Source organism: Ochotona princeps, chromosome 13 (genome assembly GCF_030435755.1).
Source record: "Ochotona princeps isolate mOchPri1 chromosome 13, mOchPri1.hap1, whole genome shotgun sequence".
Classification (NCBI taxonomy): domain Eukaryota; kingdom Metazoa; phylum Chordata; class Mammalia; order Lagomorpha; family Ochotonidae; genus Ochotona; species Ochotona princeps.
In genome coordinates this window covers 48,037,711-48,060,069 of record NC_080844.1, presented here as the reverse complement: position 1 = coordinate 48,060,069, position 22,359 = coordinate 48,037,711, and the positions used below count along the sequence as shown (strand labels likewise).

The following is a 22,359-nucleotide window of genomic DNA, read 5'->3' as shown; positions in this document are numbered from 1 at the left end:
TTGAGGACGGCCCAATGCTTTGGGACCTTGCACCCACATGGAAGACCTGGAGGGAGGTTCCTGGCTCCTGGCTTTGGATTGGCACAGCACCGGCTGTTGCAGCTCACTTGGGGAGTGAATCATCAGATGGAAGATCTTCCTCTCTGTCTCTCCTCCTCTCTGTATATCTGACTTTGTAATAAAAAATAAATAAATTTTAAAAAAAAAAAGAGGGAATCCCAGGCAGGAGCAGTTAAGCCCAGCTTCATCACGTCCTGCTGGTGGTTACTCCAGATCTGCGAGTCTGGAATGCAGATTTCGGGAACTACAAACCGTACGTCTCTCCTCCAACCAGGAGACAGTTCCAGGTTTGCCTATGTCTTATTGTATAAAGGATTCTTTAGAACAAGATGCAGCTATCAACTGTTAACTATCACTTCCTGAAAGAGCAGACAAACACATTTCCCAAACTTACAATATTTTAGGATAGGTCTTCCAACTGAACACACACAACTTCCTGAGAAATTTGTTGGTAACTCTGCCTCGAACCGGGGACATCTGTCAAAGTATCAGCACTTGTTACTACTACACTCAATCAGTTGTTAACTCCATTCATAAAATGGCAACAGATTACAGGATCCCCGCAGTTCTTACAGGGGCCAACAATTCCTCAATCCTCAGAGTGTTAAAAGCTGCCCAACCCCACCGTCCTCTCTGTAGGAAACAAGCCCTTCTGGCAGCCAAGTCTTAGAAGCACGCAGTGAGTTTATCTTTTTCCACGTGTCTGTGTCAGTGGCTCCAAAAAGTGGTCATTTTCAAATAACTCCACTAGCATACGATTTCGCACCACCCCCATGAGAAAACGGCTTAGCTGGCTTGAAATCAGTTAGGGATTGTCTCAGATAACCATCTTTTCCATATAAAGAAGGAACTGCATATCAATTTTACTTCTGAAATATTCATGAAACCCTCTAGCTCAGCACACACAAAATTAATCAGGACACAAAGCAACCCCAAAAGAACCTAGGGCTCCGTGTTTATTAAAACTGGCAAATTAGGAAAAATTAAGTGCCAAGCAAATCAGCTTCCTGTGTCAAGTGTGTGTCACAGGGGCTCATGTTTCTGGGATGAGCCTGCTGGACAGCCTCTTCTCCCAGGCTAGCGCTGGCCTTCGGGGAGGGCCCTGAAGCTGCACTGAGCAGTGGGAAAGTGATGGATGATACAGGGCAGGTGCCACAGGCCCCAGAGGTCAGGGCTATGCTCGGACAGCACACGCACAGCAGCTGCCCGTGTCCACTTCACTCTCAAGGTGGATTCTTTTATTTTGCTTTTCAGAACACAACCATGGTGTATTTAGTGAGTGTTAGTATCCACAAGGAGGAACATCAATGCCAGGGTTACACACGTTAGTCACGGTCCCCAGTCGTCTCTACAAGAAAAGCACCTGCCAGGGAGGCCTATGACCTTGTGCGACTCAGGCACGCTTGGTCTCCAGCAGGAGTTTTCGATCTGGAGTCTGTCACAGCAGAGGCCCGGGACTCTGCACAGTTACTGCACGCATGGTCAGGCATGTTTGTGATGCTCAAAAACTAACAGAACGAACTGTGGACCACCTCACTGACCATTTTCCAGTGGGGTGCCGCCAACCCCATGCCATTGTCAGCACTTGCCTTGCATGCACAGTTCCACTGGCCCAAGGTGGAAGACTGCAACTATCATGGTTGACGCCTACCCTCAACCCACTAGGGGCTGCGGAGAAACACAAGCTCTGGCTCCACCACAGACCAATAGACCCATTTTATCATGGCCCCTGGAACCCCAGCCCCCGCCCCCCAACCCACATGCACTGGGCTAGAGAGAAAAGAACACAATAGGACCAGAGGGAAGTCACTGTGCCACCCCCAGTGGGGGCCAACACAGCACAACACACCAGACATGCAAAGTAGCTCAAGCGCAATGAAGCACCGTGGGGTCAGTCACCTGGCCACCCAGCGACCCCTACAGGCCAAACAGCAAGGAACCTGCACTAAAGCAGCATGCTGTGGTGCTGAGACAAGCTTGCCGCTTCCAGATCAGCGCAACATTACTGCCACATGGATAATCTAGAACGAATTTGCAAATATGTTGTTTCTAGTTGTGAACGAGTTCCAAGCAAAGTGGGGTTAGGCCTTGACTTATTTATACAAAGCAGTGTAGTGTTAGCACTAGGTGCCCAAGATGCATTCTTCAAAATGAGTGGCTATCAATGAGTGCCTCAAGATTGAGCAGTCACTATTACACTGAACACACAGAGGGCAGAGGGTAAGACAGTGTCCCATACCAGCCAGTGCGAAGCCACTTCCTTCCTCACTCCTGTTTTGAGGCTCCATAACACCACCACATAGGACACAATACTTCGAGAATATCTGACATCTAGGCCACTGCCAAGAGGACCTTTCAAATAAGAACCTCCTTCATTCACTCTGATACCAGGCTCTGCCAGGCTCCTGTAACTGCTAGAGCCTACAGGTGTTAGGTTTTCTCTGATAACTGGTATCTCCAATTCATAGCTGCAAGGTAGCCGAGGAATCTTACAAAGCCTTAAGGGGGTAATAAATAGTATGCTCATACTGAAATAAACCCAGGGGGCCAGAGCTGGAGTGCAGCATATTAAGCCACTGTTAACACCAGCATTCCATAATGGAGCGTCTGCTCCGTTCGCAGTCGCTCAGCTTGGGACCCAGCCTCCTACTGCTGGATCTGCGAAAGCAGCGGAGGTTGGGCCTAAGTCCTGGAGCCCACGCCACCTGTGCAGGAGGGCTCTGGTCTGGCTCAGTCCTGGCCACGGCAGTCATCTGGGAAAGTGATCTGGCAGGTGAAAGAAATGCCTTGCCGTTTTGGTAGTTTGCCTTTCAAATAAGTAAGTATTCAAAGAGAAGTTAAAAAAAAGAGAAAAGAAACTCAGATTTCCTGTAAAAGTAATTCTCCAATTAAGAGGTCTAAGAAGTCAAAAGCAAAATAAAAAAGCATTTTCTTCCCTGGAATCAGCATCTTGACTGCCAAGGCACAAAGCAGTGCAGAGTGACTGTGGCGTCCCAAGAACTGACCGCTCACTGCATACACAGGTGAAGGAATTAGCTGCCGAGCAGCAATAGACTGCAACTGTTGTTTTTATCAGTTCCTCTGTAAAATAGTCTACTTAACAGCCAGTAATAAACATAACAAATGGTGTTAATGGAAGGGATAAACAAGCTATCCCTAAGAAGTGGCATGAGACCTAATGGCGAACAGGTGAAAAAGGAAAGATGCTAAAAAGAGGACCTAACCCATGGCACTTACGTTTCAAGCACCCACTAAGCCTTGGACACACATAGAAACTTTCTCAAACTCTTCAAAAAATAAAAAAATAAACACTAACAGGAGAGTCATCCTAGTCTTCCTTTCCTCATTTGACATACTAGCTTCCAGAAGCAGAAATCAGAGGACCGTGTCTACGGTTATCTTCTAGACAGAATGGAATACGGAAGGGGTATCATGCCCAACGAGAGAAGCCACCTGCCAGGAAGACCAATTCCAGCCTGAGCCCAGCGACTCCGTGTTTGATCCAGCTTCCTCCCATGAACAGGCCTGGCAAGGCAGCGGCTAAGGGCTCAACTGAGTTCTGGGCTCCTACACACAGCCTGGCCCATTCCCAGCCATGGCAGGCATCTGGGGAGTGAATTAGCGAACGCAGACATTCTCTCTGTCACTCTGCCTTTAAGACAAATCAATCTGGACACCATTCAGCCACACCAAGCCATCTGGGAACAGGAGAGACGGGCGGCTGAGAGGAGCCAACGAGACTGAACAGACCTGCAGGATGAGCACGAAGTAGTCTACGGGCTTGTTGCGTTGGTAGAGGTAGAATTCTGGGGCTTTCTTGTTCTTCTCGTCGTACTTGAGCTCCTGGATGACATTGGGATGCTTTAGCAGCCTTAGGAGAATCTTCTCTGACATCTGGGATGGACTAAACGCTTCTACTTCTACAGATATAAACACAACTGGACATTACACTTTGAGTGGCTGGAAAAGCGACACGAGTAATTCAGGTGTTCAAGTAAGACTACTGGAGTCGGAGCAACACAATATGGATGAATAACACTTCCGGTTTGGTGATGGGGAGGTGCGATGCAGATTACCTGGGAGAAATCAGAAAATTCTGAATTCTCATTATTCCTTTTGACTCTGTTCTTTTCAACCTGTCACTGATTTTTTTAGTTCAGTTAAAAATACCCTATCTTTCTGACTGATAGAAAGGAAAATCAAACAGATGCTCCTCGGGTGCGAGGATGCCCTACAACAAGCCACCACAGTCTTTGTCCGGGAACAGCCCGAAGCCATGGTCAGGCAGCACTGGGGGGTGGGTTAGTGCCAGGTGCATGGGCATAGGTGCTCCGCTTGCCACTCTCCCACACAACTTTTCCCAGAAGTTCCAGGCATAAGGGAGGGAGAGGTTCGGAATAAAAGCAAGGCACGTGCACACATCAACATGCACTCCCACTTGCTAATTTAGAAACCAGTAATGTTGATCAGTAGCCACAAAGACAGCAATGTTACTGAAAACCACCGTACCAAAATCACCAACTTAAAGAGTGTTCTCGTGGTGTCTCAGAGGCGGAGGAGGCAATGGTTAGCTTTCATTTGTGGTTCTTAATGATGAGAAACAACTTCCGAATTAGAAAAACAATGAACAAGTCAAAGATCTTTCTTAAACTCTTGAAAATATACATGAAAGTTGAACATTCTGTACTACCTTCTGTGACTTTTATGTAATAATAAGGAGCATATTGCAGAAATCTTAGAAAACACAGAAAAGAAGAAAACAAAACAAAAATCACCTATGAACCAACCCTTCGGTTAGCCATTCTCAGCAATGCTGTCAACTTTTTTTTCCAGTGCCTTGCCTGGGGGTAAGCATGTGCATACAAACAGCGCAACTCTGCTCTTCACGCCCAGTTTAACTGCTGTCCCAGGTCACAAATGCTATATACCCTGAGCGCATCCACGTACCAGGACATGGCTTTAAAGAGTACAGGGTCTCTCACATGCTTGCTCCTGGTTTCTTGACGAAAACATTCTAAGGATGCAGCACACAACTTGATTGGCTCTGGCTTCCTACCCTATGAGTCGGCAGGTGCTTTCAGCTCTACTCTCTGCCCTGGCCAACACATCCCTCCCCTGCTCTGGGGCCATGAGGGGATGCGAGGAGGGGAAGCCAGTCCCCCAAGTCCATTCGACCGTGACCTCCCTAGGCTCTTGGTTTGAGGACTATGAACACTCGTCACCAGGAATGAGCCCAGATAACCATCTGATTTGAAGAGGCCAAGTAAATCCATGTCACACTTCTTGGAGTTTCTGATTCCAGCAAAATAACAAAAGATGGGTGAAAATCAGTCTTTCTTTTGTGCAAATCCTAGCACCTGGGCTACCACTGGCGTCCAGCTGTTCTTCCAAGGCAGGCAGACAGAGCGTTCTTCAGCTGTCCAATCAAACGAGGCAGGTGGCTGGCTGGTACTGTGAACCTACCAGGCCAGCTGGCCCTCCCCTGCACGTGGCTGCAAGGAGATGACCTGGCCTATCAGATACATGCAGTGTGGCACTGCCATTCATCCTTACCTTTCAGACCAATTTAAAGTTACTGGTCCACCCCTGGTAAATGTCTCAGAGGGTTCATGCCGACACTGAACACAGGAGAGGAGAGAATTTAAAAAGAAAACAAAACAAAAACAACAAAAAACAAGAAACAAAACACAAGAGTGGTATTACTTATCACCCACTTCCCGATGCCCGTCCCAGCCCGCCCGTCAGCGGTGTGAGAAACTCGCTCCATGGCTGGAGTGACTCAGAGCTGCGATAAAGCCGTACTTGCCTGTCGCTAGGAAACGGTGCATGGCCAAGAGAAGCTGTGGTGATATTTTCACCTTCATTTCACTGTCTGTCTGCTTAAAGGCAGAGAAATCTTGCTTTCTTTCACGGTGGGCTACTTTCTTTTTCGTTCTGTTATCAGCTAAGGGAGAAAGGAAAAGCAAAGCAATGCATTAGAGCAGAGCTGTTGGTCAAGGCAGAGACCACCACAGCGGTGGCAAGGCCAGGCTCCTGGGACTCCATGCCCTACACCCAGGGGAGGGAGTGGGGAGGAGACCTTATCACGTGAGCACAGCCAAAGGCCTCTCGAGAGCTTTCATGGGACCATCACTGAGCCAACTCGGGCTGAATCCCCCCGGTAACCCACAGAACCACATGGCAATATAACAAGCCTAGTGCACTTCGAGCGGCCACACTCCAGTGGGGACCCACGGTGGTCCCAGCTGCTCTGCTGTGGCTACTGAAGGGACCCGAGGAGCAAACCTGGGGATGAGAGCTAGCATGTTCTTGCTCTCAATATTTCTTTAAATATATGGAAGGTGTACTCACATCCTTCTTTGGTAGAAGCCAGAGAGAAAATATTTTAGGTCCTGGGGGTCACAGACTCTGAGGCAGCAAGTGCATGAGCTGCTCAGCAGGATTAGCCATGTGGGAGTGAATGGGCGTGGCTGTCTCCCAGCTGAGCATTTATAGAGGCCGAGGCTTCAATGTCATGCAATTCTATGTCACGGAGTGATTATATTCATTTTGGTAATTTTGGAAAGATGTATTTATTTTTATTTGAAAGACAGAGTTACAGAGAGAGGAGACAAAGGGAATCTTCTGTCTGCTAGTTCAATCCAAAGGGACCCCAGAAGCTGAAGCTGGACTTGTCCAAATCCAGGAGCTTCTTCTGGTTCTCCCACATGGCCTTGGGAAATCACTGCTTTTCTAGGCCATTAGCAAGAAACTGGATTGGAAGTGGAGTAGTCAGGATTCGAACTGCTACTCATACAGGATGCCAGCACCACAAGCCAGCCCTAACCTACTGCACCATGCTCTGGGCCCTTGTAAGTTCTGACAACTAAAAAAATGTGAAAAACCATTCTTAGCTTGCAGGCCATGCATGCAGACACTCACAGGCTGTATTGTTCAATCTGATCTAGAAGGTGTCCCAGGCAAAACACCACTAACAACAACAGAAAACACTCTGAAGCACTTTTCTGGGCAAAGTAGTAATTTTAAAAAAAAAAAAAGTAGCTTAAAGTCAAGATCCCAGTCACTTGCTCCTTCCCCAAGGATGAGTCACTGGGTTATCATTTCCTGTCTACATAAAACAGATTGGTTACCAGGTTTTCCACGACCAGAGGCAGTTTATATTGTTCTTTTGTCTCAAATTCTTTGGTAAACCACATCATTAAACTCAATAGAAAACTCAATTCATCATCCAGTGGCAAGGGCAGCCTCACCCCAATCTCCCATCTGGACGAGGGTGCACTCGAAACCATAGCTCAGCATTTGGCACAGGAAGTCCCGTCGGGGGGCCCCAGCATCGCGGTGTTAATGGAGTTACATAAAAGCAGGGACAGAAGCTCTCAAATCAGTGTGAATGAGGAGCGCTCTCCTGAGTGAGCCACATCCCCAGCCGGGGAAGGGTGAAAGGAAGGGGTCTCTATCCTGAGATCCCTCACCACCTTCCAGTGTCAAAAAGACAGAACCAGAACTGGCATGATAGCTTTGTGCCTAAAGTCCTTGCCTTGCACGTGCCGGCATACCATACAGGCACTGGTTCTAATCCCAGCAGCCCTGCCTCCCATTCAGCTGCCTCCTGTGACTTGGGAAAGCAGTCGAGGACGGCCCAAAGCCTTGGGACCCTGCACCCACGTGGGAGACTTGGAAGAGGCTCCGGGCTCCTGGCTTCGGATCAGCGCAGCTCCGCTGCAACCCCTTGGGGAGTGAAGCAGTGGATGGAAGATCTTCCTCTCTGTCTCTCCTCTTCTCTCTATATCTGACTTTCCAATAAAAAATAAAAAAGACAGAATATCCATGGGAGATGGTGTTTCAGAGAACACGTTCCAGATGTGAGGAAAAGTCAGGACACATTTTCAGAGAGATACTAGCAAAATCCAAGGGTACAGGAAAGACTTTCTCAAACCCAGAAAGGAGGGAGCAGTCCCATGTGGAAAGGCTGAACGCAGACCATCGGCTGTGAGCAAGGCAGGGCTTGTCCCACATTATCCCTGGTCACTGTCCCATCTAGACAGATGTTAGAGCCAGGCAGGAGCCACGAGACCCAGATATTCTTTCTTTCCCTCCCGTCTCCAGCAGCCCCCAGCAGTCCCGGCCTTGGCCTATCTCTGGCCTCTCAAGTCTCCTGAAAGCATCTCCTAAGGCTGAGTGAGCTGTTAGGACACCCAGGGACGCATGTGAATGAGACAAGATTCAGTGGTGTGCTTTAAGCAGATAGCAGTCAGGTTCAATGCTAAGCCCAGGGTTAAGTGGATCCATGGCCAAAAAATAAGTTTGGAATACTCACCCCTACCTCCCCTGCTTCTCACCATTCCCCATCCTTACCTGCATCCAAAAGAAGGTAGAAAAACAGAACAGCAAAAACAACTACTACTGTGTGTCCCACCCTGTTCTGCTTCCTACACTCCCGGTCTATGGCAGCCACCCTAGCAAACTACCCATCATGACCCAGGGTTCTGCAACAAGGAAACTGAAACAGATGCCAACAATCGCATTCAGTTTTTAAGTATGTCAGTTACAAACTGAAGTGGTAACAGGAATTTATCTGCAAAAAACCTTACCAGCTGTACGCAGTGAAAACACAGGTAAAATATATATATATCTTTTCACCTCTAAGATACACTTCAAAACCCAGACCAGAAGTTTCCTCTTAGGGCAGTTGTACACAGATCACTGGCTGGTAGCAGCTGGCATCTCTAAACAATGCTGCCCCCTCAACATGCCAAGACACATGGACAAGTTATACACAGCTCCTCCCAGTGTGTAGTCACAAGCCACCACGGAAGAAATGTCAGATGGCTCACTAACAACCCACCAGAATGCCAAGGTTTCAAGAAATTACTCCCAGTTGCTGCTACTCACTGTATAAATCTGTTTCATCCAGGATCTCAGATTTGATGATTTCTTCAATCACGTCTTCTAGAGTGACAATTCCCAGAACTTCATAAAACGGATCCCCCTCGCCCTCATTGTTCACCCGCTGCACAATAGCCAGGTGAGATTTACCTTTAAAGAAAAGAAAAGGTTGAAGAGGTCACTTTGTGCATTCCCTGAATGGCATCTCACATGATTACGGTAACTATAGCAGCAATCACAAATTAGCCACTTGTCTGCATTTCAACATTTTTGGGGGTGGGGGGGAAGACGGCCTTTATTGAGCTTATCCACCTGGGTGGAAATAATGTCTGTACAAAACCAAATGTTTGTTACTATAATTTCTGCATCACAATTAAAATCCAAACAGTTTTTAAAAACAGTCAACTCAATCAAAACCCACTACTTCAGAATCAATAGCTTCTTTGAAGCCACAGTTTAACACTTAAATATGGTTAAGACTTGAATGCAGAAATTTGGTTGGTTGGAAAGCTAATTAAACTTCCAACTTACTCAAACAGAATTACAAAAAAGCAAAACTGTGTTTTTCACAGAGATACAGTCCACTGCAATCACCAACACTGGACAATTGTTAGAGTATTTAGAGTCCTGAGATAATAAGGAATCCAGGCATTGTTTAGACAGTCTTCTGCTGTCCTTTCTTCTCAATCAGAGACTTGTGGATGGGCAGGATGACACCATCACCAGCAATGGTAGCCTTGATGAGAGAGTCCAATTCTTCACTTCCACGGATAGCCAGCTGCAAGTGACGTGGGGTGATGCGCTTTGCCTTCAAGTCTTTTGAGGAATCTCCTGCCAGCTCAAGTACTTCTGCGGTAAGGTACTCCGGGATGGCTGCGCTGTACACAGCGGCGGTCGCGCCCACACGTCCGTGGCTGGTCGTCCTGGATTTCAGGTGTCGGTGAATGCGGCCCACCGGGAACTGCAAGCCGGCTCTCTCTTTCTCTTTGCCTTTCTGGAGTCCTTCCCAGCCTTACCACCAGCCATTTCTAATTCTGTGGAAGTTCAACCAAGCAAGGCAGAGAAAAAGGGCTGATTCGACGCCTCCCCACCTCCCCCCCGCCGCAAGACCCCCGACCACCGACTCCTCTGGTGCACCGCGATTCAAACTCTGCACGTCAACATTTTAAAAATGGCATGGAACTATCACAAATGGAACAGCCACAGGATCACAGAAGCCGAGCCAGAAGACACCTTCTTCCTCCTAACCCCTCCCACCCCACACTGCACCACTGTACCTTTTAGCAACTAGCACTTCATTGCAGGAGAACAGCTCTCTGAAGGTGGGGTCCATTGACCCCCAGGGATACCCCAGACCTTTTTGGGAGGTCAATGAGGTCCAGCTCCTTTAAGAGTGTTGAACTATGAGCTGATGTGGTAAAGGCACCTTGCCACAGAGGAAGGCAGTAAGCAAGGCCACCCTTCCCCACCAGCATTTTCAAGAGTACCAGTGGGGAATCAGGTACTCACAATGAAGCAAAGTTGCCGATTTTGTTCAACTGTGGCCTGAGTATATCTTAGAACATTCTATGGGTGAGGCAGGAGGTGCCATGTGGCACTTCTGTTGCCTAGGACAGGTGTCTCCAGGAACCGTCCCTGTGTGACTGGGCTGCGAGTTGGACCCACCACTATTTCACGGGTTGCCATTGTCCCTTGAAAGAAAGATCAAGCTATAGCCATCTGGACTTGTATATTCAGTAATTTCATGACGATGAACAAAATGAGGGTTTCACAGCAAGGAAGAGAATGAGTAGTATTTGCTTCCAAGAATAAAAATTGAGCTTTCAATGGAAAGCTACAACTTTGGGAAACCAGCATCTTCTACTATGAGCTTGCAAGCTTCTCACTAGTTATTTTGCTGCCGAGACACGTGTCAACACCAATTTCTGTACTGAATAATTCAATGTTTGAGTACCTGTGTAATCAAATGACTAATGATGCTACAAAATCACACATGGGGAAAAGAGCTGGCTGGAGTATAAGACGCAACTACACAGTTTGCTGTTGCTGTTTAAGATTTGTTTATTTGAAGGGCAGGGTTGAAGGAAACAAGATCTTTCATCCTCTGGTTTACTCCCCAAATGGCCAAAAAATTGGGCTGAGCTGAGCTGGGCCAGGCCAGAGCCAGGAATTTCTTCCAGGGTTGGACCATCTTCTGCTGCTTTCCCAGGTGCATCTGCATGGAACTGGATCAGAGGTGGAGCACCTAGGACTCAAACCATTTGGCATGCCAGAGTTTCAGGTTGAAGCTGTTATGCCACAGAACCAGTCCCAACAATGGAGGTTATAAACACTGTTATTGTTGGTTCAGCTGCTATCTGTGATGCCACAGTTTGAGTCCCAGCTGTTCCTTTTCTGATCCAGCTCCCTACAGATATTCCTGGGAGAACAGTGGAGGACAGTCCAAGTGTTTGAGCCTTGCAGTCATGTGGGAGATCCAGAAGAAACTCCGGGCTTCAGCCTGACCCAGTTCTAGCTTTTGTGGTCATTTGGGGAGTGAATCAGCACACGGGGGAGGGGGGGAGCTGTCTCCTCTTCTCCATGACTCAGTTTTTCAGATACATAAGTAAATTCTTAAAAAAAAAGACAAAAACAAAACACCTGCTAAACCTAGGGGCCAGCATTGTGGTATGGAGGATTAAGCAACCACCTGCTGTCCCTTTGCAGTGCCTATTTATGAATTCTAGGTGCTCTGCTTCTGATCCAGCTTCCTGTTAATATACCCGGCAAAACTGTAGAAATTGGCTTGAGTACCTGGGCCCCCACCACCAAAGTGGGAGTCCCAGATGGACTTACAGCCCCTGGCTTCCACCTGGCCCGTGCCTGGCTGTTGCAGCCATTTGGGGGATGAGCCAGCAGATGGAAGATCTCCACCTCACCTCTATTGTTCTGCCTCTGAAATTATTTCAGAACAATTTTAGATTTACAGAAGAGTTGCTGAGATAGTACTGAGTTTCCACGAAGCATTCACCCAGTTTCCCCCACTCATACCATCCATTACCATGATTTGTCTGTCAACATTGAGACCGATCAACACTATTATTAAATAATGTAGATCTGGGTTTCTCTGGCTTGTCCCTCAATGTCCCACATCCATTGTGTCATCCAGCCCTATAACATCCCCAGTCTCCTCTGGTCTGCGATGGTTTTTCAGCCTTCGGTCTTCACAACACTGACCACCTTAAGTTGCAATGGTCAGGCAGCCAAAGAAGCATCCTCTGGTTTCCTTTGGTCTGAGGTGATGGGTTTTCCAGTTACATCACATCAGGCATTCCGTGACACCTCTAGGAGGTCACTGGCAACATGGCACCCTCACCGCTTGGGAAGGCAGCAGCAGCTGCACAGCCGTAAAGTCACACAAGTTGCCGAAGTCTAGCTCACTTATTATTTGGAGACGTGTTATTCAGAATTACTCCAAAAAGAAACTTTCCGACCAGAGCATTTGAATGTACCAGTCCCCATACACTTCTGGCACAGGTGTTGATTCTACACTGTAACGGACCTTTGAGAACTACCACTTATGGGGGTTTTAATGTAACAGCAAGAGACTATCCCACCAAGAAGGCTATTAAAATAGGCCTCCTTCTTCCAAACAGCTATCTGAGACCCGACTATCTTCACACCCTTCAACTGACACAGCATTAGCCATGTTGAATGCAGAAGGTACAAGAATCTAGCTGCTGTTTGCTTAGCTAGATCATAGACACGCAAGAAGGTGATGAGTCTTTCAACTGTTTCTGTTTTGGAAAATACAACTATTTTTACTTAAAATGCTATTTTATGTTAACATACAATGGATTTTTTCCTATCTTTCAATAAAATAAGTAAATACATATAAATTTTTCATTTTAATTCAGTATATATCTAAGGATAACAAATCTATGTAAATAAAAACCAAGGGTCCCAAATAGTTGTGAAGAAGTTTCTCTTTTTTAAAAAGAGGGTATTTTTTTGTTTTGTTTTGCTTTGTTTTTTATTGGAAAGGTAGATTTACAGAGAGCAGGAAACAGGAAGATCTTCCATCTTCTGATTCACTCCCAAAGTGGCCGCAATGGCCAGAGCTGAGTCATGAAGCCTGGAGCTTCTTCCGGGTCTCCCACAAGGGTGCAGGGTCCCAAGGTTTTGGGCCGTCCTCTACTGCCTTCCCAGGCCACAAGCAGGGAGCTGGATGGGAAGTGGAAAAGCTGGGATATGAATCAGCGCCCATATGGTAGGCCAGCACATGCAAGGTAACGATGCGAGGATTTTAGCCGCTGAGCCAACATGCAGGGCTCAGTGTTCCTACAACAGAGTTTGGGGGCTGCTGCTTCACGGGCCAGGCTGAGGGCAAGGGAGGAGCATGCGCCCCACATCCCCAGCCTCGGACTTGGGCTTTGGCACTGCCATCTGTCAGCCACCACCGGCCAGACGACCACAATCGGCAAACCACACACCTCCCTGGGCTCCACCAATGTCTCTGCAAGCAGGGTCACAGCGCAGGTGCGTGGCTAAGGCAGGAGACACCGTGAGACCTAGTGGTGCTGGGATTCACTGACTGACCACTGAACGTTCTTTTATTATTTTTTTTTTAAATATTTATTTATTTATTTATTTATTTATTTGACAATCTTGACATAATTAGGGTAAAAAGGTTCAAGCACTACAGGAAGATGGGCAAGACAATTAGTTCCGTATTGTATCCTTATTATATCTGATGTAAAAGGGGATTTTAAGGGAGAAGCCCCACCTAGTCTCCCACCCACCCCAGGTCCCAGATGTGGGGCATGCTCCGAGGGTCTTGCTCAAGTGGTTTGGATAGTTCAACAGGTTCTGAATTGCTGCCATTCTCACCACTCCAAACACGATGAGGTCGTTGGAGAATCCACTGATTGACATAGTCCATCATAGAGTGTCCGTTTGCCCAGTATTTTCATTGCCAACATATAGCTGAGGTGGTTGATTGACTTGTTCAGTCCTCTGTCTTTTGATGGTTAGGATTTTGAGTCCAGAAGCTCGATTGGGGAGATCCCCAAAGAGATTTTGGGGTGTTTCCAGACCAGATTCTTGTATGTACTAGCAAGCACAGGGCCCGGCACAGTCCATCACCCCCATCAGCTGGTGGTTGCAGTTGCTGGATTGGTTCTGTTTCCATCCCTGTCTTCAACTGGAATCAATGGGTGTTTGCAGTCTAGCCTGGTTCTGCCCAGCACATACAAAGCCTTCACATAAACCAGTGGGAGCTGCAGCCTAGTCGGAGCGACCCACAATAACCCCCACCAGACCTGCCCCCTGCCCTGGTTTGCCAGTATGTGTGGCAAACTAGTCCAGTCTGTCCCACATTCCCTTCTGCTCTCATACATGTCAATGGGTATTAAAACCTTGTTCCATCTAACCAGCTCAACTATCCAGCCTTCACGGATGTTGGGTGTCTCTCTGTCTAGTCACCCAGGGCCTGTCCTAGTTTTCATGCCCTCCCGTGGGGGGTGGTAACCTAAGAGGGCAGAGCCCACTATTTCCCTCCCAGATTATGCACTCTCCAAGTGGTTCTGTGGTTTAACTTGACAGAACTAGCTTATTGTTGTTTTTAAGATTTATTTTTCAAGATTTTTATTGCAAAGTCAGATTTCTCCTGGGGCTCTCACGCAGGTGCAGGGTCCCAAGGCTTTGGGCTATGCTCTGCTGCTTTCCCAGGCCACAAGCAAGGAGCTGGAAAGGAAGTGGAGCAGCTAGGACACAAACTGACACCCACATGGGATCCCAGCAGTTGTAAGGTGAGGATTTAGCCACCAAAGCTATCTTACCTGGCCCAAGTGCTCACTCTTATTTCATGAGTATTTCTCAATTCTAAGGTCCAATTAATTTATGATGTGCTATATGGAAAAACAAATCCTCTACATTAAATATACAGTGAGGGCCCAGTGTGGTAGCCCAGTGGCTAAAGTCCTCACCTTGCACATGCCAAGTTCCTGTATGGGTGCTGGTTTGTACCCAGGCCGCCCTGCTTCCCATCCAGCTCCCTGCTTGTGGCCTGAGAAAGCAGTCAAGGACGCCAAAGCCTTGGGGCCCTGCACCCACATGGGAGACCAGGAAGAGGTTCCTGGCTTCTGGCTTTGGATTGGCTCAGCCCTGGCAGTTGCAGTTCTTGGGCAGCGAATCAACGGAGGGAAGAACTTCCTGTCTCTCCTCCTCTCTGTGTATCTGACTTTCCAATAGAAATAACTAAATCTTTAAAATACACAGTGAGCGAACGATAACACTTAAATTTCAATGCCATCTTTCAGCACAATAAATGCATTCCACAAACACCAACATTGGTTTTCCAATTCAAGGCATGCGAAGCATCTAAAACACAACTCTGTTACAGTAAAGCAGACACTGTCTGGTAGCTTCACCGTCAGTCAACATTTATGATTTTTTAAATGACATGGTAGAGCTTGTGGGGTGCGGTGGCGTGAACTTCAAATATGGTTAACACTTTAAGCTGGGAGAATTCACACAGACAGAAGACGGACAAACACTCTGTGATGGTCAGGCCTGATGCAGTCACCATGCCAACGGAGAGGTCCGCAGGCTTCCCAGCCCCTAGCCTCTGTGCCGCCTCGGACTCCTGGACAAACAGCACTGTCCACAGGCCTACCAACTCAGATCACTTGAAAATTAGGCATCTTAACAATGTTCAGCCCTAGCACGCTCAAGCTCCAAAACATGAGAATAGTGTAAGCAAAGGACACTGGAAAGAAAACTTATCAGCAATAGATACAAACAGCACACCAGGTCAAGTCATTTCTCGTCTGGCCCATTCAGCACAGTGGTTTCTCACATCTGCTTTCCCAAGGACCCAACGTAAGCAGTTAAAAATTCTTGGTCAATGCTGTCTGTCGAAAGTTAAATTCTTTTGCTATTCCCAGCTTGTGATCATTTAAAAGGAATTTTCCAAAGCAAGGTCTAATATTAGACTCAAAATGAAGTTTCCATTCCACTGAGGCGCTATTCTCACCAAAGTAACTACCGCGTAATCAGATTGTCTTGGAGCAATTCGTTTAAATGCAGATGGACATACTTGAAATACCAGCTGAATAGCACCAACAGATCTGACTGGAAAGGGCCTTACACTTATTCATGTGAATTAGGCTCCTTCTGAGATGGAAAATGACTAAGCTTTCCTGCAAGCTCACTTGCAACTGTTCACAATCACACCTTCAGTGGTGGAACTTGTGTATCAGCCTGAGAGCTACATTCTCTTAGATTTGAGAGGCTTGGTCACAAGCCTTGTTATCCAAACACACCTCTGCCAACGTGCAGTCAAAAACAGAGCCACCCTCCCTGGTCTCCACTTAGGCTGCTGGGGAACAGTGACTCGATGTCCCTGTCCCACATTACCACTGGTTGTAGGGATTTGCAACTTGAGGCCTCATCACGAATCAATCAAAAGGAAAACAACTTTCTAACAAATAAATAAACTTAAGCTAAACAGGGTGTTGCTAAACTAGAGCTTTAGAGGAATTAAGTCTGATTTTGTTTTCAACTACAAAGCAGGTAGTTGAATAATAAAAGACTAAACTCCCAAAAAGACTATAAATTAATGATTTCAACATTTGTTCATTTTGAGAAGAGAGGCAGAGGAAGCAAGAGACAAGCAGGTTTCCTAGTGCCAGCCACAGCTAGGTCTGTGCCATGGCCAGAAGCTCGAAGCCATGAACCAAACCCAGGCCTCCCCAGCAGGCATCAGGAACCCACTTTCTTGAGCTATCACTGCTGACTCAGAGCGCACAATTGCAGGCAGCTGCAGTCAGGAGTTCACGCCAGGTATTGACACAGGTGCTCTATGGGGACAGAGTTTCTTAACCAGTAGAGCAAATGCCTGCACTAAACTGATGGAGTCTTCATTTCCAAAAAGAATGAACATACAACCATCAGCAAAGCATGTAGTTACAGATAATAAGTAATACCAAAACCTTTAAGTATGAATAAACTACAAGTAACTTGATAAAATATGTGTAAGACAAAGCACAAAACGCTATCACAATTAACATCTGTAGAGACTCCTTTCAGGCAAGCAAATTAAGAGGTCTAATACTGCAATCAGCTTCAACTATGTGGCTTTTAAAAGATTTACTTAGGCTACACTTGATCTTAGCCAAAAGGCAGAGAACTGATTCACTTACGGGCCCAGTGCAATGGTTCAAGCGGCTCAATCCTCCCCTTGCAAGTGCTGGGATTCTACATGGGCGCTGGTTGATGCCCTGGCAGCTCCACTTCCCATCCAGCTCCCTGCTTGTGGCCTGGGAAAGCATTAGAGGATGGCCCAAAGCTTGGGACGCTGAACCTGTGGGGCAGACCTGGAGGAAGCTCCAGCCACCGTGGCCACTTGGAGAATGAACCAGCAGGTGGAAAATCTTCCTATCTTTTCTTCTCTCTTTAAATATGCCTTTCTAATAAAAATAAATCTTTAAAAACTAAATGAAAATTATTTATTTGAAAAGTACACTTGCAGGAGTGAAAAGAGGGAGGAAATAGAAGAAAACAGGGAGAGAGGGACAAACAGAAGAATATTCTATCTGCTGGTTCACTCACGCAATGGCCAGGGTTGGAACGGACCAGGCTGAGGCCATGAACCTGGAACTCCATCCGGGTCTCCCATGTGGGTAGCAGGAGCCCAAGCACTTGGGCCATCTGCTGCTGCTGCTTCATTATCAAGAGCATTAGCAGCAAGCTGGATCAGAAGCTGTGGGCGGCTGGCAGCTTAACCCACATGCTACAATATCAGCCCCTGAATTATCTTGATCTTTAGACCTCTGAACCATCTCCTAGTCAGGTCCTACAAACAGAGGAAAGAAGGGTCAGTAAGCTAGGCCTACGAGAAGCTAAGCAGGACTGTTTTCAGAGTGGAGGGCTCTCTGAACATAACTCACTTCAAATTCAGTCACAGAAGTTACTAAGAACAGCTTCCACTGTTGATCCTCCTGGAAGCGCTGTGTGCTCAAGCAGGGCTCTTCACCGCAAGGCAGACTGAGTCACTAAAACAACCCACACAAGCTGCCGCTGGGGTCACCTTTTCACTCTGTTTCCACTGCACAAATCAGGCTACCATTATTTGCAAATTCTCTCCGGACTAGCAAACCAGCCAAGGACGGTAGGGAGTTAGCACAGGGCAGCTTCTACTGCGAGCATGCATCTAGGCTCAAGTATTCCATGGCAGAAACTCGCCGACAGCTCAGTGAGCAGTATCAGGGTCGGCAGGCAGGGCCGAGGCTGACAAGGGGGTGTGGAGCTGCTCAGGGCATGGCCTGCCTGCTGCTCCCCACAAGCCGGACGTGCATTCAGTGCAACGAGGCAGCAGACAAGTGCCACAGCTGAGGAAGCAAGCCAAACGAGTGGACGAAGTAGAGGGAATGAGGAGCCACTTGACACAGCTGTGCTAATGCAGGAGTGACACGCAGTGACACGCCCTAATCATCTCAGCACAAGGCACACGTCCTGGTGGGGTCCTGCAATACCAAACAGCAGGAAACAGAAAACCAATGGGAGACCCAGGAGTGAGAAACGCAAGCCATACATACTTTACATCGGCACTGCTGCTGTGTGACACAGCTCCAGGGTGACCCCGGGCAGAGCAGCCAATGCCTGCCAGGCGCCCTCACGCACCACGGCCAGGACACAATGATACGCCACTGCTTCCAAAGGAATTCTAGTTTGCTAACACAAAAATCACAGTAATTCTACAAGTGGGAATCAATAAAGTTCCTAAAAGAGCTTTTTGAAACTCATGATAAACAAACACCAAAGCTGAAATTCAATTGCTCTATATCTAAGAAACAAAGTGAAAGGGAGACCATCTCTTAATGGCCACACTTAGAAGCTCCTAAGAGAACCAGTTTGTACATTTGTATTCAAGGAAGCCAATATACTTCATAGTTCAATTAGGTTAGGTTGATTCACAAAAGTAAACTGATCAAGCGTGTATGTGAACATAATTTATAAACTCTGCAGCACACGATGCTAGGCACACATCACTGAACACGCATTTACTCAGTCGTTACAGAGAAGCTACTGTGTACCAGGTTCCCGCCCGAGCAGACACAGCAGAAACACAGCCCCGGCTGTCACGAAAGCTTGCCTGGGTGTGGCAGACACTGAGGGACATGGCCAGTACTGCCTGCCAGGGTGCTAACCATGCTGTGGCGAACAGAAAGGCAGCAGCCAGACCACATTTCACACAGGATGCTCAGAGGCAGGAAGGTCTGCCTACAGGGCGGGCATTGCAGGGAAGCTTCTTGAAGGACAAGGGGCTGGGCCTGCATGCTGCAGGTGGAGGGAATCCCAGCGAGGCCTTAAGGGAACAGGTCCAGTGGGCCTGGGGCTGACCGGTGACCAGAAGGAAGTGGAGACGGGGGCTGTGCATCCGCATCCACCAGCCACTACCACCATGGCAAGTCTGGAAGCTTCTGAGCAGAAGATGATGTGACCTGCCTGATACCCTAAAAGGCTCCCTCTGGCCGCCACGTTGAGAGGCGGGGGAGGGGCAGGGAGTATGAGATGCAGGAAGCTGCTTGAGGAAGCTGGGAGATAGGACCGGGTGTGGACCAGCAGGGGGATGAGATACTTGAATGTTGGATTTTGTTTTCTTTTTTGCTAGAGCCAGCAGGATTTGCTGACGGGCCAGATGTGATGACATCAAGAGTTGTCTGCAGCTATACCACCCTCAACGCCACCAGATCGCGTCTTGGAGCAGCTGAGCAGGCGCAGGCCTGACTGGTAACTGGATGGGAGACACAGTGTCCAGGTTGACTAAGCTTCTTTGGTGTGAGCAACAGAAAGATCAAGTGCCCATTTCCTGAGGCAGGGGGTGGGGACATGTCAGTGCTGGAGGCAGAAATCAGCTCATCTGTTCAGGTTGGGTCAGGTTAAATGTGACAGGCCTGACAGACATCCTACTGTAAGTGATGGAGTCATTACCTGAATCCAGAATTCAGGAGAGAGACGAGATCTATGAGGAAAGTTGGGAGCAGTAGAGATGGCATAAAGCCACAGCCCTCACGGGGCCTCATAGTAGGCAGTAGGCTCCAGGCGGCATTCACTGAAGCTTCCCCTGCATCAAGAGCAGACAGAACCACCAAGGTGACTGGGCAGGAGTGGCCACCAGGTCAAAGCAGGACAGTTTGGAACTAAGATTTTTTTTGTTTTCTTTTTTAAACAAAAAAACCCAGCTGTGTCAAGCAGAGGGCAGTCAAAGGATCACAAAAAGGACTCAGGGGGCCTGGTGTGATAGCCTGGTGGTTAAAGTCCTCATGTTGCACCTGCCAGGATCCCATACGGGTGCTGCTTCATGTCCCAGCAGCCCTGCTTCCCGTACAGCTCCCTGCTTGTGACATGGGAAAGCAGTCGATGACGGATCAAAGCCTTGCGATCCCGCACTCACATGGGAGAAGCAGAAGAGGCTCCTGGCTTCAGATCGGTTCAGCTCTGGCCATCGAGTCTACTTGGGGAGTGAATCATTGGATGGAAGATCTTTCTGTCTCTCCTCCTCTCTGTACATCTAACTTCCCAGTAAAAATCTTTAAAAAATAAAAGGGGGGGGGTGTCAGTGGACAGCTGAAGCACCAAACCGACACTCTTGTGTCTGTCCAAGAATGTCCTGGCAGGAGCCGCGGGACTGCTTCCCGGCCGCCTTGGCCCAAGGCAAGAGACCTACGTCACGAGGACTGAGTTTGCTAGTCAGCTTCTGAGGAGCTTGTCCTTCCCGGTAATCACTCTGGACCATGCAGACTTCCAAATGCTTTCCTTAACACTCGGAAGCAATGTTTTTCGCTCCCTTTTCTTTTCCTTCGTAATGAAGGACGAACAGACAGGTGCAAACTTAAACTGCCTGAAGCGTGCAGCTAAGGAGATCCTACACATGTGTCCTGTGCCTGTGGACCCCCAGCGGGCGGGGTAACAGACATGACCAACAGTGTGGGGAGGAAGACACAACAGGGAGCCAGGGCCAAGGGTGACAAGTGGCTAAGTATAGCATTCTTCCGGCTTCCTCTGCCCCAACCCCACTCTCTGCTGATGAAGACACAGTAGCACGTCCTGGTAGCTGAGGGCCTACACAACCTCAACCAACGGAAGCAAGTCTGTGCAGAGCGAGAGCTGGATACATTTCTGTTGCAGATGGCTGCAACAGCCAGCACTGGGCCAGGTCAAAGCCAGAGCTTCATTGGGACCTCCTGTGTGGGTGGCAGGGCCCAAACTTACGGGCCATCTTCCACTGCTTTTCCCAGGCCATCAGCAGGGAGCTGGATTGGAAGTGAAGCAGCTGGGATACAAATAGCATCCATACAGGATGCCGGCATTACAGGTGGCAGCTTGACACACTGCACCACTCTGACGGTTCCAACCCACCTCACAGTTAATAATAATGAATACTCATATTCCCATTCAACAGCTGCAAAATCTAAAGAAAAATTAAACTCTGAATTTCAACCTCATAACTAAAGTTCTTGGAACCATTTTCTCACAGATATTTTTATAAGAAATACATGGATGAAGCTTATATATGCCTTGAAGCTCTTCTAAAGACTACTTTGATAACGAGTCTAGTCTCATAACATGAGCCACAGTGGTTAGACTTGGCTAAGCAGAAGCAATTTCATTTAGCGAGTGCTCACCTAGCTATTTCAGCACTGTTTAAAGCTAAAATAACAACAAAACTAATGCAACAAAACTAATGCTTTTTTTTAACGTATTTATTTTTACTTCACCATCCCCAAGTTTAGTACATTTTTCCAGTTGAATTTTCCCATCATAAAATACACCAGAAAAATGTGACATGGATCTTAAAATAGTCCCATGTAAATAACACAGGAGTATATATATAGAAGCATTTGCTGGATATAGACTTTGCTGGCTTTAAATGATGATCACTGTTGCTATTTTGAGAGACAAAAGCCCGCTTTTACCAAAAGCTTTACTACTTCCGTTCTCCTAGTTCTGCAGGCCAACCATTCACCAGCAGGAGCGCGCCTTCAGCCCAGCCCTTCACACCCCCACTCCGCCTGCACCAACGGGTCCGCCAGAGCACTTCGTGTGGGCAGAATAAGAAATCATGACTTCCTAAAAAATCTAAGGGAAGGGGGTGAGGGTAGAGGTATATTTGACACAAATCCTATTCCTGGACAGAACCTTGACTTTAGTAATGAATGTGGTTGACGCTTCGGTTTTCAGGGAACGAAGGTTATTGCCGCTGCTAAGCCACAGTTGTGAAGTGAAGTAGCAGATCACAGAGGGGATCAGTTCCTAGAGCGTAAAATCAGTCAAGAAGCAAAGCAGACAAGCCTTCTTATTTTTTTTTAAAGATGTATTTTATTTTTTATTAGAAAGTCAGATATACAGAGAGGAAGATATTCCATCTGT

General features: G+C 47.5%; 1 protein-coding gene and 1 pseudogene across 2 annotated transcripts in view; both read right to left on the bottom strand.

Annotated features, from left to right (window-relative positions):
* CNNM2 (cyclin and CBS domain divalent metal cation transport mediator 2) overlaps positions 1 to 22,359 on the bottom strand; it is a 135,291-nt gene that overhangs the window by 11,856 nt on the left and 101,076 nt on the right. For both annotated transcript variants that reach the window (XM_004579893.2, XM_004579895.2), the window contains exons 2-4: positions 8,953 to 9,096; positions 5,867 to 6,004; positions 3,811 to 3,980 (exon numbers count right to left, since the gene is read on the bottom strand). In XM_004579893.2, coding sequence (XP_004579950.1) covers positions 3,811 to 3,980; positions 5,867 to 6,004; positions 8,953 to 9,096 — 452 coding nt within the window. The remainder of the gene's footprint in view (positions 1 to 3,810; positions 3,981 to 5,866; positions 6,005 to 8,952; positions 9,097 to 22,359) is intronic.
* LOC101536732 (histone H2A.Z-like) lies at positions 9,236 to 10,029 on the bottom strand (annotated as a pseudogene).